The 15,808-nt window shown below is 41.5% G+C and overlaps 1 protein-coding gene across 1 annotated transcript in view; it reads left to right on the top strand.

Moving 5' to 3' along the window:
- Positions 1-15,808, top strand: part of ptch1 (patched 1) — an 83,726-nt gene that overhangs the window by 49,916 nt on the left and 18,002 nt on the right. The window contains exons 17-18 of the mRNA XM_029638289.2: positions 8,436-8,619; positions 11,582-11,862. Coding sequence (XP_029494149.2) covers positions 8,436-8,619; positions 11,582-11,862 — 465 coding nt within the window. The remainder of the gene's footprint in view (positions 1-8,435; positions 8,620-11,581; positions 11,863-15,808) is intronic.

The raw sequence follows: 15,808 nt of genomic DNA on the forward strand, positions 1-15,808 counted from the left end.
CCAGGTGAGAGTCACTTAATAATACCAGGCTAAATCCATTCACTTCAACCAGGTGAGAGTCACTTAAGGCTACCCGCTAAACTTTTAATAATAGCAGGCTAAATCCATTCACCATTCACTTCAACCAGGTGAGGTGAGAGTCACTTAATAATACCAGGCTAAACCCATTCACTTCAACCAGGTGAGAGTCACTTAATAATACCAGGCTAAACCCATTCACTTCAACCAGGTGAGAGTCTTAATAATACCAGGCTAAATCCATTCACTTCAACCAGGTGAGAGTCACTTAATAATACCAGGCTAAACCATTCACTTCAACCAGGTGAGAGTCACTTAATAAACCCATTCATAACCAGGTGAGAGTCAGGGCTAAACCCATTCACTTCAACCAGGTGAGAACCAGGTGAGAGTCAAATAATACCAGGCTAAACCCATTCACTTCAACCAGGTGAGAGTAATAATAATACCAGGCTAAACCCATTCACTTCAACCAGGTGAGAGTCACTTAATAATACCAGGCTAAACCCATTCACTTCAACCAGGTGAGAGTCACTTAATAATACCAGGCTAAACCCATTCACTTCAACCAGGTGAGAGTCACTTAATAATACCAGGCTAAACCCATTCACTTCAACCAGGTGAGAGTCACTTAATAATACCAGGCTAAATCCATTCACTTCAACCAGGTGAGAGTCTTCAAAACCATTCACTTCAACCAGGTGAGAGTCACTTAATAATACCAGGCTAAATCCATTCACTTCAACCAGGTGAGACCCGCTTAATAATACCAGGCTAAATCCATTCACTTCAACCAGGTGAGAGTCACTTAATAATACCAGGCTAAACCCATTCACTTCAACCAGATGAGAGTCACTTAATAATACCAGGCTAAACCCATTCACTTCAACCAGGTGAGAGTCACTTAATAATACCAGGCTAAATCCATTCACTTCAACCAGGTGAGAGTCACTTAATAATACCAGGCTAAACCCATTCACTTCAACCAGGTGAGAGTCACTTAATAATACCAGGCTAAATCCATTCACTTCAACCAGGTGAGAGTCACTTAATAATACCAGGCTAAACCCATTCACTTCAACCAGGTGAGAATCACTTAATAATACCAGGCTAAACCCATTCACTTCAACCAGGTGAGACCCAGCTATTAATAACCCTTAATACTCAAGGGAAATGGCCTATATGGATCGGGCTCAATTGAAATGTTTCTTATAGAAGAAATATGAGCACATGCAGAACTATGGTAGCAATTAAAAGGGACCAGGTTGGAGATTATGGGGAAATTATTAGACGTAAAATGAGGAGACAACAGTTCACCTGACACAAGACTGAATCCAAACATTAAACTGTTGATTTTATGTGCATTTTACATTTACTGTATTTTTTTTTACATGTTTTGTTGATAGGGAAATATATTATTAATCTGGATACATTCAGTAACATGATGAGAATATTCTTGGAAAATGTGGGGTAGGTGCAACATAAGACAAAACAATTACACGGGTTTGAGTGGAAGGTCTAATTGGTGTTTCAAAGTGACCACCCACCTCTCCAAAGTGGGCACAGTTCCTAAGTTATTTCCATGCACTTTTATGACTCAAAGAAAAGTCTTCAACTACAAAGAGCTTTTTTGACCTCTCCTAGCTGTGCCCTTGAGGAACTAGAGCAAGCACACTTGTAGTTGTTTGGTTTGGAACACGGCCCTGCATCTCTGCATCCCCACAATCCAAAAATGGTCCATTATAAATCGCAATCTGGGTCAAATGGGAATCATTTGAAAGCTTGTTCTATTGCCAACATGACTAGCGAAATGATAAAATACGATCTTACAGTGTTAGGCTTTCACAAGGCAATTCAGAGAAACAGATTTGGGGAGCATGGAATGGAGTCATGAGTTCATTCAGTTGTGTGGTCCGCGCCAAATTTTCTTCACAATTACAACAAACACAGGCTCATTCTGTTCAGGACAACCCAGGGTATAATGCCATGTCATCTAGTAATTGTACATCAAACATAGTGATCATAAGCACTGACACTGTATATTACATGATTTTTATGATATAGAAATGTGAAGTGCACGTTTGGACGGGTGTTTATTATAATCCTCAACGTCTCTAGTCCTCGTCATTTCCCTCATTTCTCTCATTTCCCTTACTCAGACAACATTATTTTTTTTAAATGTTATTATTATATATTTTTTAAAGTTGCTCAATTAGCTGGAGGGATGTGGGCAACTTCTTGTCGCGAGTGGTGCTCAAGCTCAGAACGGCTGTCAGTCAAATCCCACACAGTAGTGTGACGCGCAGAGCTCTGACGTCATGTATAGCATGTTACTGTACAGCCACTGCGTTCCAATTTAGGCGCTTATCCGTGGCCAAATCTGCCAGTTTCAACTTGTGTCAAGGGCTATTACCAGGAAAAACCCTTTTCACTTCAACCAGGTGAAACCCACTTATTAAACCCAGGCTAAACCCATTCAACCACGTGCCTTGTCTCCAATCCATTTATTAAAGAAAGTGAGTTTTTCGATCAAAACCCATTCACTTCAACTAGGTGGGTGTACAGTATGATCAAAACTCCATTTACTTCAACTAGGTGGGTGTACAGTATGATCAAAACCCATTCACTTCAACTAGGTGGGTGTACAGTATGATCAAAACCCATTCACTTCAACTAGGTGGGTGTACAGTATGATCAAAACCCATTCACTTCAACTAGGTGGGTGTACAGTATGATCAAAACCCATTCACTTCAACTAGGTGGGTGTACAGTATGATCAAAACCCATTCACTTCAACTAGGTGGGTGTACAGTATGATCAAAACCCATTCACTTCAACTAGGTGGGTGTACAGTATGATCAAAACTCATTTATCTAAACCAGGTGGGTGTACAGTATGATCAAAACTCCTTTATCTAAACCAGGTGGGTGTACAGTATGATCAAAACTCCTTTATCTAAACCAGGTGGGTGTACAGTATGATCAAAACTCCTTTATCTAAACCAGGTGGGTGTACAGTATGATCAAAACTCCTTTATCTAAACCAGGTGGGTGTACAGTATGATCAAAACTCATTTATCTAAACCAGGTGGGTGTACAGTATGATCAAAACTCCTTTATCTAAACCAGGTGGGTGTACAGTATGATCAAAACTCCTTTATCTAAACCAGGTGGGTGTACAGTATGATCAAAACTCATTTATCTAAACCAGGTGGGTGTACAGTATGATCAAAACTCCTTTATCTAAACCAGGTGGGTGTACAGTATGATCAAAACTCCTTTATCTAAACCAGGTGGGTGTACAGTATGATCAAAACTCATTTATCTAAACCAGGTGGGTGTACAGTATGATCAAAACTCCTTTATCTAAACCAGGTGGGTGTACAGTATGATCAAAACTCATTTATCTAAACCAGGTGGGTGTACAGTATGATCAAAACTCCTTTATCTAAACCAGGTGGGTGTACAGTATGATCAAAACTCCTTTATCTAAACCAGGTGGGTGTACAGTATGATCAAAACTCATTTATCTAAACCAGGTGGGTGTACAGTATGATCAAAACTCCTTTATCTAAACCAGGTGGGTGTACAGTATGATCAAAACTCCTTTATCTAAACCAGGTGGGTGTACAGTATGATCAAAACTCCTTTATCTAAACCAGGTGGGTGTACAGTATGATCAAAACTCCTTTATCTAAACCAGGTGGGTGTACAGTATGATAAAAACTCCTTTATCTAAACCAGGTGGGTGTGGGATCGTAAGTCGCCCACGCTAACCAGGTGACTATTTGATGATTACTACAAAGCAAGCCTATCAACTGCCTAGGGAAGATACTGTATGACCCTATCTCAAATCAAATCAAACTTTATTTGTCACATGCGCCGAATACAACAAGTGTAGACTTTACCCATGAAACTAAAATAAATAGTAATAATAAAAAGTAACACAATAAGAGTAACAATAACAAGACTATATACAGGGGGCACTGGTACCGAGGGGTACAGGCTAGTTGAGGTAATCTGTACATGTAGGTGGGGGCGAAGTGACTATGCATAGATAACAAACAAACAGAGAGTAGCATCTGTGTACAAGGGGGGGGGGATTACAGACCAGGTCAGAGAGAGGTTGAAAATGTCAGTGGAGACACTTAACAGTTGGTCCGAACATGCCTTGAGTACACGTCTTGGTAATCCATCTGGCCCAGCGGCTTTGTTGACCTGTTTAAAGGTTTTGTTCACATCGACTACCAAGAGCATTATCGCACAGTCATCCAGAACAGCTGGTGCTCTCGTGCATGCTTTAGTGTTGCTTGCCTCGAAGCGAGCATGAAAGGCATTGAGGAGTACACTATCTGACTGAAGCAGAACTATTTGAATGCTTGATGATGCTCTGTGGCCTTCTTATCCTGTCCTTCTCATCTCTTGTCCTCGAATGTCGCAGTGGTACAGTAGGATTGTACAACACTGGATTTGATGAAGCCTTGGAGAATGGGATACTGAGTGACACAGAGGCCATTTTGTCCTTTGTGGGTGTACATGTGAGTGGAGGTCTGTGGCTGGGCCTAGGAAAGCCACACCTGGCTTATAAACAGGGCTCTCTCTCTCTCTCTCTCTCTCTCTCTCTCTCTCTCTCTCTCTCTCTCTCTCTCTCTCTCTCTCTCTCTCGCTCTCTGATGACTTTACCAAGCCCAGGAATTTAAAGCCCTCGCCGGGGCTGCAACCCGTCTCTGAAAAAGCTATTAACTCTTCATTCAAACCGTTTGTCCCATTTGCTGCTAGCTACAGGATAGAGATACCCAACTCTAACCATGGTGTGTGTGCATGTGTTTGTGTTCCCTTTTGCATCAGATAATACAGTTGAACACTTTCACAGTGTTTCTAGTTAAGGCTAGGTGTGATAGTAAGCCGCCAGACAGAGGAAGATAGATGACATTATCATGCCCCCCCTGGAGTCTGAAGGTATGTGTGTGTGTGTTGGTGAGTGTGTATGATGAATCATTGAAGTGTACCCTAGATCCTCCACTATCTGGCTAATAGTGTAGCCTAGCAGTATCTCCCAAATCATCGCTGTCTGATGTAAACCTCTTATATAAAAAAAAAACAGAAACTTCTCAGGAAATTGAAAAAAATTACCATTTATGAAAATACAATTTTGAAACGTCAGAAGCTATTTTCAATTCATTTTCTTGCTTCTTGAATCATGAAATGTTCAGAGTACATTGACAGGAGTTACTGCTTTCAAGAAATAAAAAATAAACATGTGGGCAAAAATGGAGTTACAAGGTTTTCATCAGACAGCGACGCAATGGTGGGTCTGCTAGAGATGTTGTTCTGTTAGTTGGATGGGTTTTTGCCTTTTGTTGGTTGTTGGTAAACCACTAGCATAGATATCACGAAACAGCCCGGGCCTGGGAGGCCTGCTGGTGTGCGGGCGGCCCTATGATGTCACTTCCTGTGCCTGTGAGGGAAGCGGAGCTGGCTGCAGGGCGATGGGCCGCCAGCCGTGCTCCATGGGCTTCCCGTGACAGCTTGAAGACATACAGTGGTTGCGTATCCTGCTGCTTAATGCAAGACAGACCTTTGGAATTCAACTCTCTCTCTCTCCCCGTCTCTCTCTTTCTCTCACTCTTCTGTCTTTTCCTCTCCCTCCCTCTCTCTTTCTAGGTTTTCTCTCCCTCTCTCTCCCGCGCTCTTCTCTCTCTCTTCCCTCCCGTCCCTCTTATTATTTTCTCTGTGCTCTGCTGCCGTGTCCCCTTTCAATGAGTGGAGTGGAGCTGAAGCACGTGATCTCTTTGAGTCAACACTGTGTGGGTGCGCGCGCGCGCGTGTGTGTGTGTGTGTGTGTATGGGTGTGCGAGGGTGTGTGTGTGTGGGTGTATGGGTGTGCGCGCGTGTGTGTGTGTGTATGGGTGTGCGAGGGTGTGTGTGTGTGTGTGGGTGTATGGGTGTGCGAGGGTGTGTGTGGGTGTGCATGTGTGTGGGTGTGCGTGCGTGCGTGTGTGCGTGTGAGAGAGAGAGTACGTTTTTTGTGTCAAAGTGTATACTGTACAGTAGTAGCTGTATTTTTTTCCATGTCAAATTAAGAACAGATATTTTCCAACCCTGGCAAATTGCAAAGCTAGATGTTTTATTTTGATATGCCACACCACAGCTTTCTGGGGAGGCATTTTCCCTTTGATGTCTTTCTGCTAACTTTTCTCCCAGCACTGGACGGTCATTCGTTCCTTATGGCCAAGGGAATTATATGAAAGTTGGCAATGTGTGTGTTTCTGAGAGAGAGAGAGAGAGGCAAAGAGAGAGAACGAAAAGGTGAGGAGAAGAGAGAGAATGACAAGGTGAGGAGAAGAGAGAGAACAAAAAAGTGAGGAGAAGAGAGAGAACGAAAAGGTGAGGAGATGAGAGAGAACGACAAAGGGGAGGAGAAGAGAGAGAACGAAAAGGTGAGGAGAGGAAAGGAAAGGAGAGAGAGGATGAGGGAAAGAGAGGAATAGGGAAAGTAAAAGAGAGGCAAAAGGGTGAGAGAAATAGAGAGAGAGGGAAATGAGGTTGGAAAGGAGAGGGAAATGAGGTTGGAAAGGAGAGGGAAATGAGGTTGGAAAGGAGAGGGAAATGAGGTTGAAAAGGAGAGGGAAATGAGGTTGGAAAGGAGAGGGAAATGAGGTTGGAAAGGAGAGGGAAATGAGGTTGGAAAGGAGAGGGAAATGAGGTTGGAAAGGAGAGGGAAAGGGAGCAAGCAAGGGAAAGTGGGAGAGAGAGAGAGGCTGCCTTTGCTACTGCTATCAAGAGCCCTTTTCTTCTCGGTCCGGATCCGACTGTGGTGCAGGGCATTCTGGGTATCCGTAGGGGTCAGGAGAAGCAAGCACGAGCAACATTTGTACAGATGCTGTGTTATTTTTATAGCTCTACTCCATTTGCTGGGTGGCATTTCCTTCAGTGTTAACAGCGAGGTTAACTGCACACAGACGCGCACAGGGACCCCGGCCAATTTTTTTATTGTTACGCTAACTAACTCAAGCAATTTTTCCCTCCCCCCTCCACACCTCCCCCTACCTACCCCCATGACTCCCCCTCATCTCCCTCTCCCCTAACACTGCCTCTGTGAACGAGGGATTTATTGTACTGAGAAGGGCGAGTGGCATAGAGCGGTGTGCAGAAATGGAGGTAGCTAGCTACCCCCCCACCCGCTCTCAAAGGGGAGGGGGCTACAGCCCTCAGAGGGTCCTGAGAGGGGGCTAGTTAGCGCTGCGGGAAGCTAGCTAGCTTCTTCTATTTGTGAATAGAGTTAGTTGTAAGAGAAATGAGCTCGCTAGTTTGATGTGATGAAGTGGTGTGCAGTAATGGCTGTGACTTTCAGGAGCTAGATACCAAGGCCTCCCGTTCTCACATGGGAGGGAGCCAGCTATAGCCCCAACAGGGAGGGTAGCTATTAGCCAGCCCTGTTGTGGAGGTGAGGTAACCAGCTAGTTCTGTATAGGGAATTAGTTAGCAATGTGAGAAAAAAGTAGAGAGGGAAGCTAGTTAGCTCTCAGAGGACTAGGAGGTAGGAAGCTGTATCAGGTCTGTGTGAGCTAGCCTTTCCTGGCTAATTCTGTTGGAGAGGAAAGCTGATCCCAACACATTACCTGCATGCTTTTTTTTCTCAGGAGACTAGCACATCTGACCGCCTGAAAGCTGATTTGACATTTCCATTTTCCATGTAGGCCTAATAATTCTGGGAAGTTCAGCGAGAAGTACGGGAAATGTCAGAAGGCACCAGTGTTTGACTGTTTACTTTTCTTTGGGTTGGAGAGAGGGAGAAATAGTTTTCGCTTATTTTTCAAAGCCGGCCCGCTTTCTCATGCTCACGCACGGTTATAAACAGGATTTCTGCGGCCAGTTCATATAGACAATGTTTTGGGTCAACATCGTTTCTACAATGCCAGTCCGTTTCTATAGATGTAGGATCTTCATTTGATCACAAATTTGTTGCTGAGAATTTATTCACATTTTATAAAGGCTTCTAAAGTGGCAGTTCCACTGGATGTCATAAGGTGAACGCACCAATTTGTAAGTCGCTCTGGATAAGAGCGTCTGCTAAATGACTTAAATGTAAATGTAAATGTTCTAAATGTTGTAAATTCCACTTTAAAATGCCAGACACTATTTGCCCTAATGAAAACTGTACCAGCCCCTACAAAATAACGTCCATAAATTATTATCCACATAATAATTCACATTTCCTGTTTCTGCAGGAGTTTTTTTCCTGCTGTAGCAAACGGGCTCAAATTAAGATCTAATATCTGTAACCATCAATATCACACACACTATCCCTCACCTCCTCTCTTTCTTTCTCCCTTGTCCTCCCGCCCCCTCTCTTTCCCTCTTCCTCTATCCTTCTTTTCAAATGATGAACTATTGTCTCCTTGTCTCCCCCTCTAGCTGACGAGGCAGCGCTTGGTGGATGCGGATGGCATCATCAACCCGGGGGCGTTTTACATCTACCTGACGGCGTGGGTCAGCAACGACCCGGTGGCGTACGCAGCCTCGCAGGCCAACATACGGCCACACCCCCCGGAGTGGCTCCACGACCGCACAGACTCCATGCCCGAGACACGCCTCAGCAGTGAGTGACCAATCCACAGCACACTTCACTATCACAAAGGCCTCTCAACGGCCAGTTATATGAGACATACATTATTTGCTCTCAATAATTCTTTGGCACTCTGGCCTACTGATTTAGCAATTCAATTAAAACCGATTGGGACTGAATGTAAGAAGTGTGCAGGAGCTACTTCTCTCGTTGACGCTAGATTTGTACCCCTAGAGTTGACGCTAGATTTGTACCTCTAGAGTTGACGCTAGATTTGTACCTCTAGAGTTGACGCTAGATTTGTACCCCTAGAGTTGACGCTAGATTTGTACCTCTAGAGTTGACGCTAGATTTGTACCTCTAGAGTTGACGCTAGATTTGTACCCCTAGAGTTGCCGTTAGATTTGTACCTCTAGAGTTGACGCTAGATTTGTACCTCTAGAGTTGACGCTAGATTTGTACCTCTAGAGTTGACGCTAGATTTGTACCTCTAGAGTTGACGCTAGATTTGTACCCCTAGAGTTGACGCTAGATTTGTACCTCTAGAGTTGACTGACGCTAGATTTGTACCCCTAGAGTTGACGCTAGATTTGTACCTCTAGAGTTGACGTTAGATTTGTACCTCTAGAGTTGACGCTAGATTTGTACCTCTAGAGTTGACGCTAGATTTGTACCCCTAGAGTTGACGTTAGATTTGTACCTCTAGAGTTGACGCTAGATTTGTACCTCTAGAGTTGACGCTAGATTTGTACCCCTAGAGTTGACGCTAGATTTGTACCCCTAGAGTTGACGCTAGATTTGTAACTCTAGAGTTGATGCTAGATTTGTACCTCTAGAGTTGACGCTAGATTTGTACCCCTAGAGTTGACGCTAGATTTGTACCTCTAGAGTTGACGCTAGATTTGTACCTCTAGAGTTGATGCTAGATTTGTACCTCTAGAGTTGACGCTAGATTTGTACCCCTAGAGTTGACGCTAGATTTGTACCTCTAGAGTTGACGCTAGATTTGTACCTCTAGAGTTGACACTCGATTGTTACCTCTAAAGGCATTTAGACACTACTTGTTATGTTTTGTGTCCTAACTGTTCTGTGGGCAATTTCTCCTCGAGCGTTCCATTTTGACCTCTCCTGCTCAACCATTCCGTAGGCCGGTTATGTTAGAATACCTGTTTATAATACCATCTGTGGAGTTACTGACCCTTCTCTTCTTTCTGGTTGTAACTGAGGTAGTTGTACTGTTTACAGCAGGGTTCCCCAACTGTGTTTTATTTGGCCTCCCAAGTTTTCGAAGCAATTTATGAGGGGAATTTTCATCTTTGGACATAAAAGACGGTTAAAAAAAACTGTAAATCAGCTCCAAGAGATTTTCATTTAAGAAATCTGTTTCCATGTAGGCCGATACCCACGCATAATAAAGAGACACGCGATCATATACAAATGTAAACAAGGTTTGAAGTTATAAATGTTTTAGTCAAACATTATATCTGTTTGGGCTTCTTGCGGTCAATTTGCCGTACACAAATTATTTTCTGCTCCAGAAAACAATCGGCCTGTGGCTGAATCTAGTTGATGATCTCTGGTTTACAGTATACTGTGTGCGTGTGTGTGATGGCTTGGTTTGCAGTGCTGAGGGGCAGGGAATAGCACGCTGTGGTACTCTAATGGTGCCTGTGGTGAATGCGATAACTCTTACCACCACAGGCCTCTAAGTATTACACACATACGCACATACATACATGCACGCGCACACACACACACACACACACACACACACACACACACACACACACACACACACACACACACACACACACAGAGAAATAGGATTGGTTAACAAGCAAAGGCTTGGGTGGGATAGACGATTGGATAACAAGCAGGAAGTGCATTACAGGGAGGAGATGTGATTGGATAACAAGCAGTGAGTGTAAATGGGATTGGCTAAGCAGCGTAGAAAGCTTGGCTGTGCAGGAACCCCCTGAAGCAGAGCTATGTTGGCAGACCTCCAACTCCCAGTCCTAATGGAAATTTATAGTGGAGATTATAATAGGCCAAACCATGTTAGCAAGTGGTGCTGTCTAACCCTCCAGCCACTGGAACACACACACCACAGAGAGTCTTTACGGTTCTCATTTTTGGAATGTTTCGATCAAACATACGTTTTTGGAAAATAATACTTTGTAAAACAATCTGGAATGGATATTTTAGTGGGGTATGGTGGGTGAAGGGAAGGAGAGAGCACATTAAATGACATTTTGGGGCTCCCGAGTGGCGCAGCAGTCTAAGGCACTGCATCTCAGTGCCAGAGGTGTCACTACAGACAACCTGGTTCAAATCCAGGCTGTATCACAACCGGACGTGATTGGGAGCCCCATAGGGCGGCGCACAATTGGCCCAGTGTCGTCTGGGTTTGGCCGGTGTCGGCCGCCATTGTGAATAAGAATTTGTTCTTAACTGACTTTCCTAGTTAAATAAAGGCAAAACAAACAAAACATTTTACGTGAGTCCGAACCTTTCTAGAACATGTGTTTTGGCAGTGTTCCAATAGTCACTGCAAATCAAATGTGGTGTGTGTCATAGTCAACTGTATAGCTGTCTAGGCTTTCCCTGTTTGACAGACAGGTACGAGTGTGTGTCTACATGTTTGAGTGCGGCTGTGTGTGTGTGTGTGTGGGTGTGAGAGAGAGGGTGGGGTAATGGTGGTGATTCAGACGTTGTAATTACAGCGGATCAACGTCAGGCCTGACACTCTGCTGTGTGTCTGGGGCTGATAGCCTATCATTAGGCTGAGACTGGAGAGAATGGAGCTCTGTTCCTACCTACCCCCCCACACACACACACACCATGCCAGCCCCCCACCAAGGCTCATGGGCCCAAGCTTCAGCTCTGCCCACCAGCCAGTCCCAGTTAATTTCTATAAAGAGGTGGAAGTGAACTGTCGAATAGTGCACTTGTTTGAACTGTACCCCCCCAACCACACTTCTCTATCTCTGTCTAGTTCCTGCCGCCGAGCCCATCGAATACGCACAGTTTCCCTTCTACCTCAACGGGCTCCGCGAGACCCCCCAGTTTGTGGAGGCCATCGAGTCGGTGCGGGCCATCTGCAGTAACTACAGCCGCCAGGGCCTGCCCAGCTACCCCAACGGCTACCCCTTCCTCTTCTGGGAGCAGTACGTAGGCCTCAGACACTGGCTGCTGCTCTCCATCAGCGTGGTGCTAGCCTGCACCTTCCTCGTCTGTGCCCTCTTCCTGCTCAACCCCTGGACCGCCGGTATCATCGTGAGTACACACACAGACACGGCGACACACACGATGCACGCACGCCGGCACACACAAGGCACATTCGAAAGCCGCATTCCTCTTGCATTGGATATATTGGCAGCATTTGTGTTGATATTATGCATCAGTATGTTTGGAATGAAGTCAATTTCATCAGCCTGTAAGATTAAAATCCTCTAAAACCGAGCTAAAAGATGGAAAGCTACTCTCCAAACAATCCCTTAATACAGCATGTTCCAATCCGTCCGTTGAAAGAAACTTCACTCCCGTCCACTGTGCGGCTGTAGGAGTGTGGAGAGGAGAGGCAGGAGGGCAGGGAGGAGTGGAGGAGAGAGAAGGGAGGAGAGGAGAAAGGGGGAGCTGAAGAGAGGAGTGGAGAGATGGGGTGTGGAGGAGAGGAGATCAGGCTGCTGTGTGTTTAGCCCAGTCTTGACCCAGTGTTTATCTTGTGCTGTTTAGTCTACTCTGTCTCTCCCAAACACTGACTTCAAATAAATGGGGATAGGACACAAGTTACCGAGGCGACTCCCACTCTTTTTTAAAAACACCCCTTTTTCTGTGTAATGTAGGAGTTTCCAAGGATACACACATATGAACACATACTCTCACACATAGAAACACATATGAACACATACTCTCACACATAGAAACACATATGAACACATACTCTCACACATAGAAACACATATGAACACATACTCTCACACATAGAAACACATATGAACACATACTCTCACACATAGAAACACATATGAACACATACTCTCACGCATATAAACACATATAAACACATACACTCACACATATAAACACATATAAACACATACACTCACACATAGAAACACATATAAACACATACACTCACACATATAAACACATATAAACACATACACTCACACATATAAACACACACACTCACACACATATAAACACACACATACACACATATAAACACATATAAGCACATACACTCACACATATAAACACATATAAGAACATACACTCACACATATAAACACATACACTCACACATATAAACACATATAAGCACATACACTCACACATATGAACACATACTCTCACACATAGAAACACATATGAACACATACACTCACACATATAAACACATATAAACACATACACTCACACATATAAACACATACACTCACACATATAAACACATATAAACACATACACTCACACATATAAACACATATAAACACATACTCTCACACATAGAAACACATATGAACACATACTCTCACACATAGAAACACATATGAACACATACTCTCACACATAGAAACACATATGAACACATACTCTCACACATAGAAACACATATGAACACATACTCTCACGCATATAAACACATATAAACACATACTCTCACACATATAAACACATATAAGCACATACACTCACACATATAAACACATATAAACACATACACTCACACATATAAACACATATAAACACATACACTCACACATATAAACACATATAAACACATATAAGCACATATAAGCACATATAAACACATATAAACACATATAAACACATATAAACACATACACTCACACATATAAACACATACACTCACACATATAAACACATATAAGCACATATAAACACATACACTCACACATATAAACACATATAAACACATACACTCACACATATAAACACATATAAACACATATAAACACATATAAACACATATAAACACATACACTCACACATATAAACACATATAAACACATATAAACACATACACTCACACATATAAACACATAGAAACACATATAAACACATATAAACACATATAAACACATATAAACACATATAAACACATATAAACACATATAAACACATACACTCACACATATAAACACACACACTCACACATATAAACACATATAAACACATATAAACACATATAAACACATATAAACACATATAAACACATACACTCACACATATAAACACATACACTCACACATATAAACACATATAAACACATACACTCACACATATAAACACATACACTCACACATATAAACACATATAAACACATATAAACACATATAAACACATATAAACACATACACTCACACATATAAACACATATAAACACATATAAACACATACACTCACACATATAAACACATAGAAACACATATAAACACATATAAACACATATAAACACATATAAACACATATAAACACATATAAACACATATAAACACATACACTCACACATATAAACACACACACTCACACATATAAACACATATAAACACATATAAACACATATAAACACATATAAACACATATAAACACATACACTCACACATATAAACACATACACTCACACATATAAACACATATAAACACATACACTCACACATATAAACACATACACTCACACATATAAACACATATAAACACATATAAACACATATAAACACATATAAACACATATAAACACATACACTCACACATATAAACACATACACTCACACATATAAACCCATACACTCACACATATAAACACACACACTCACACACATACACACATATAAACACATATAAACACATACACTCACACATATAAACACATATAAACACATATAAACACATATAAACACATACACTCACACATATAAACACATATAAACACATACACTCACACATATAAACACATACACTCACACATATAAACACATACACTCACACATATAAACACATATAAACACATATAAACACATATAAACACACACATACACACATATAAACACATATAAACACATATAAACACATACACTCACACACATACACACATACACACATATAAACACATATAAACACATATAAACACATATAAACACATACACTCACACACATACACACATACACACATATAAACACATATAAACACATACACTCACACACATACACACATATAAACACATATAAACACATATAAACACATACACTCACACATATAAACACACACACTCACACACATACACACATATAAACACATATAAACACACACACTCACACACATACACACATATAAACACATATAAACACATACACTCACACACATACACACATACACACATATAAACACATATAAACACATACACTCACACATATAAACACATACACTCACACACATACACACATATAAACACATATAAGAACATACACTCACACATATAAACACATATAAACACATACACTCACACATATAAACACATACACTCACACATATAAACACATATAAACACAAACACTCACACATATAAACACAACACTCACATACACACATATAAACACATATAAACACACACACTCACACACATACACACATATAAACACATATAAACACATACACTCAACACATACACACATACACACATATAAACACATATAAACACATACACTCACACACATACACACATATAAACACATATAAACACATATAAACACATACACTACATTATAAACACACACACTCAAACATAACACATATAAACACATATAAACACACACACTCACACACATACACACATATAAACACATATAAACACATACACTCACACATATAAACACACACACTCACACACATACACACATATAAACACATATAAGAACATACACTCACACATATAAACACATACACTCACACATATAAACACATACACTCACACATATAAACACACACACTCACACACATACACACATATAAACACATATAAGAACATACACTCACACATATAAACACATACACTCACACACATAATTATAACACATATAAACACATAACTAAATATAAACACACAACACTCACACACATACACACATATAAACACATATAAGCACATACACTCACACATATAAACACATACACTCACACATATAAACACATACACTC

This window comes from Oncorhynchus nerka, linkage group LG27 (assembly GCF_034236695.1).
Source record: "Oncorhynchus nerka isolate Pitt River linkage group LG27, Oner_Uvic_2.0, whole genome shotgun sequence".
Lineage (NCBI taxonomy): Eukaryota > Metazoa > Chordata > Actinopteri > Salmoniformes > Salmonidae > Oncorhynchus > Oncorhynchus nerka.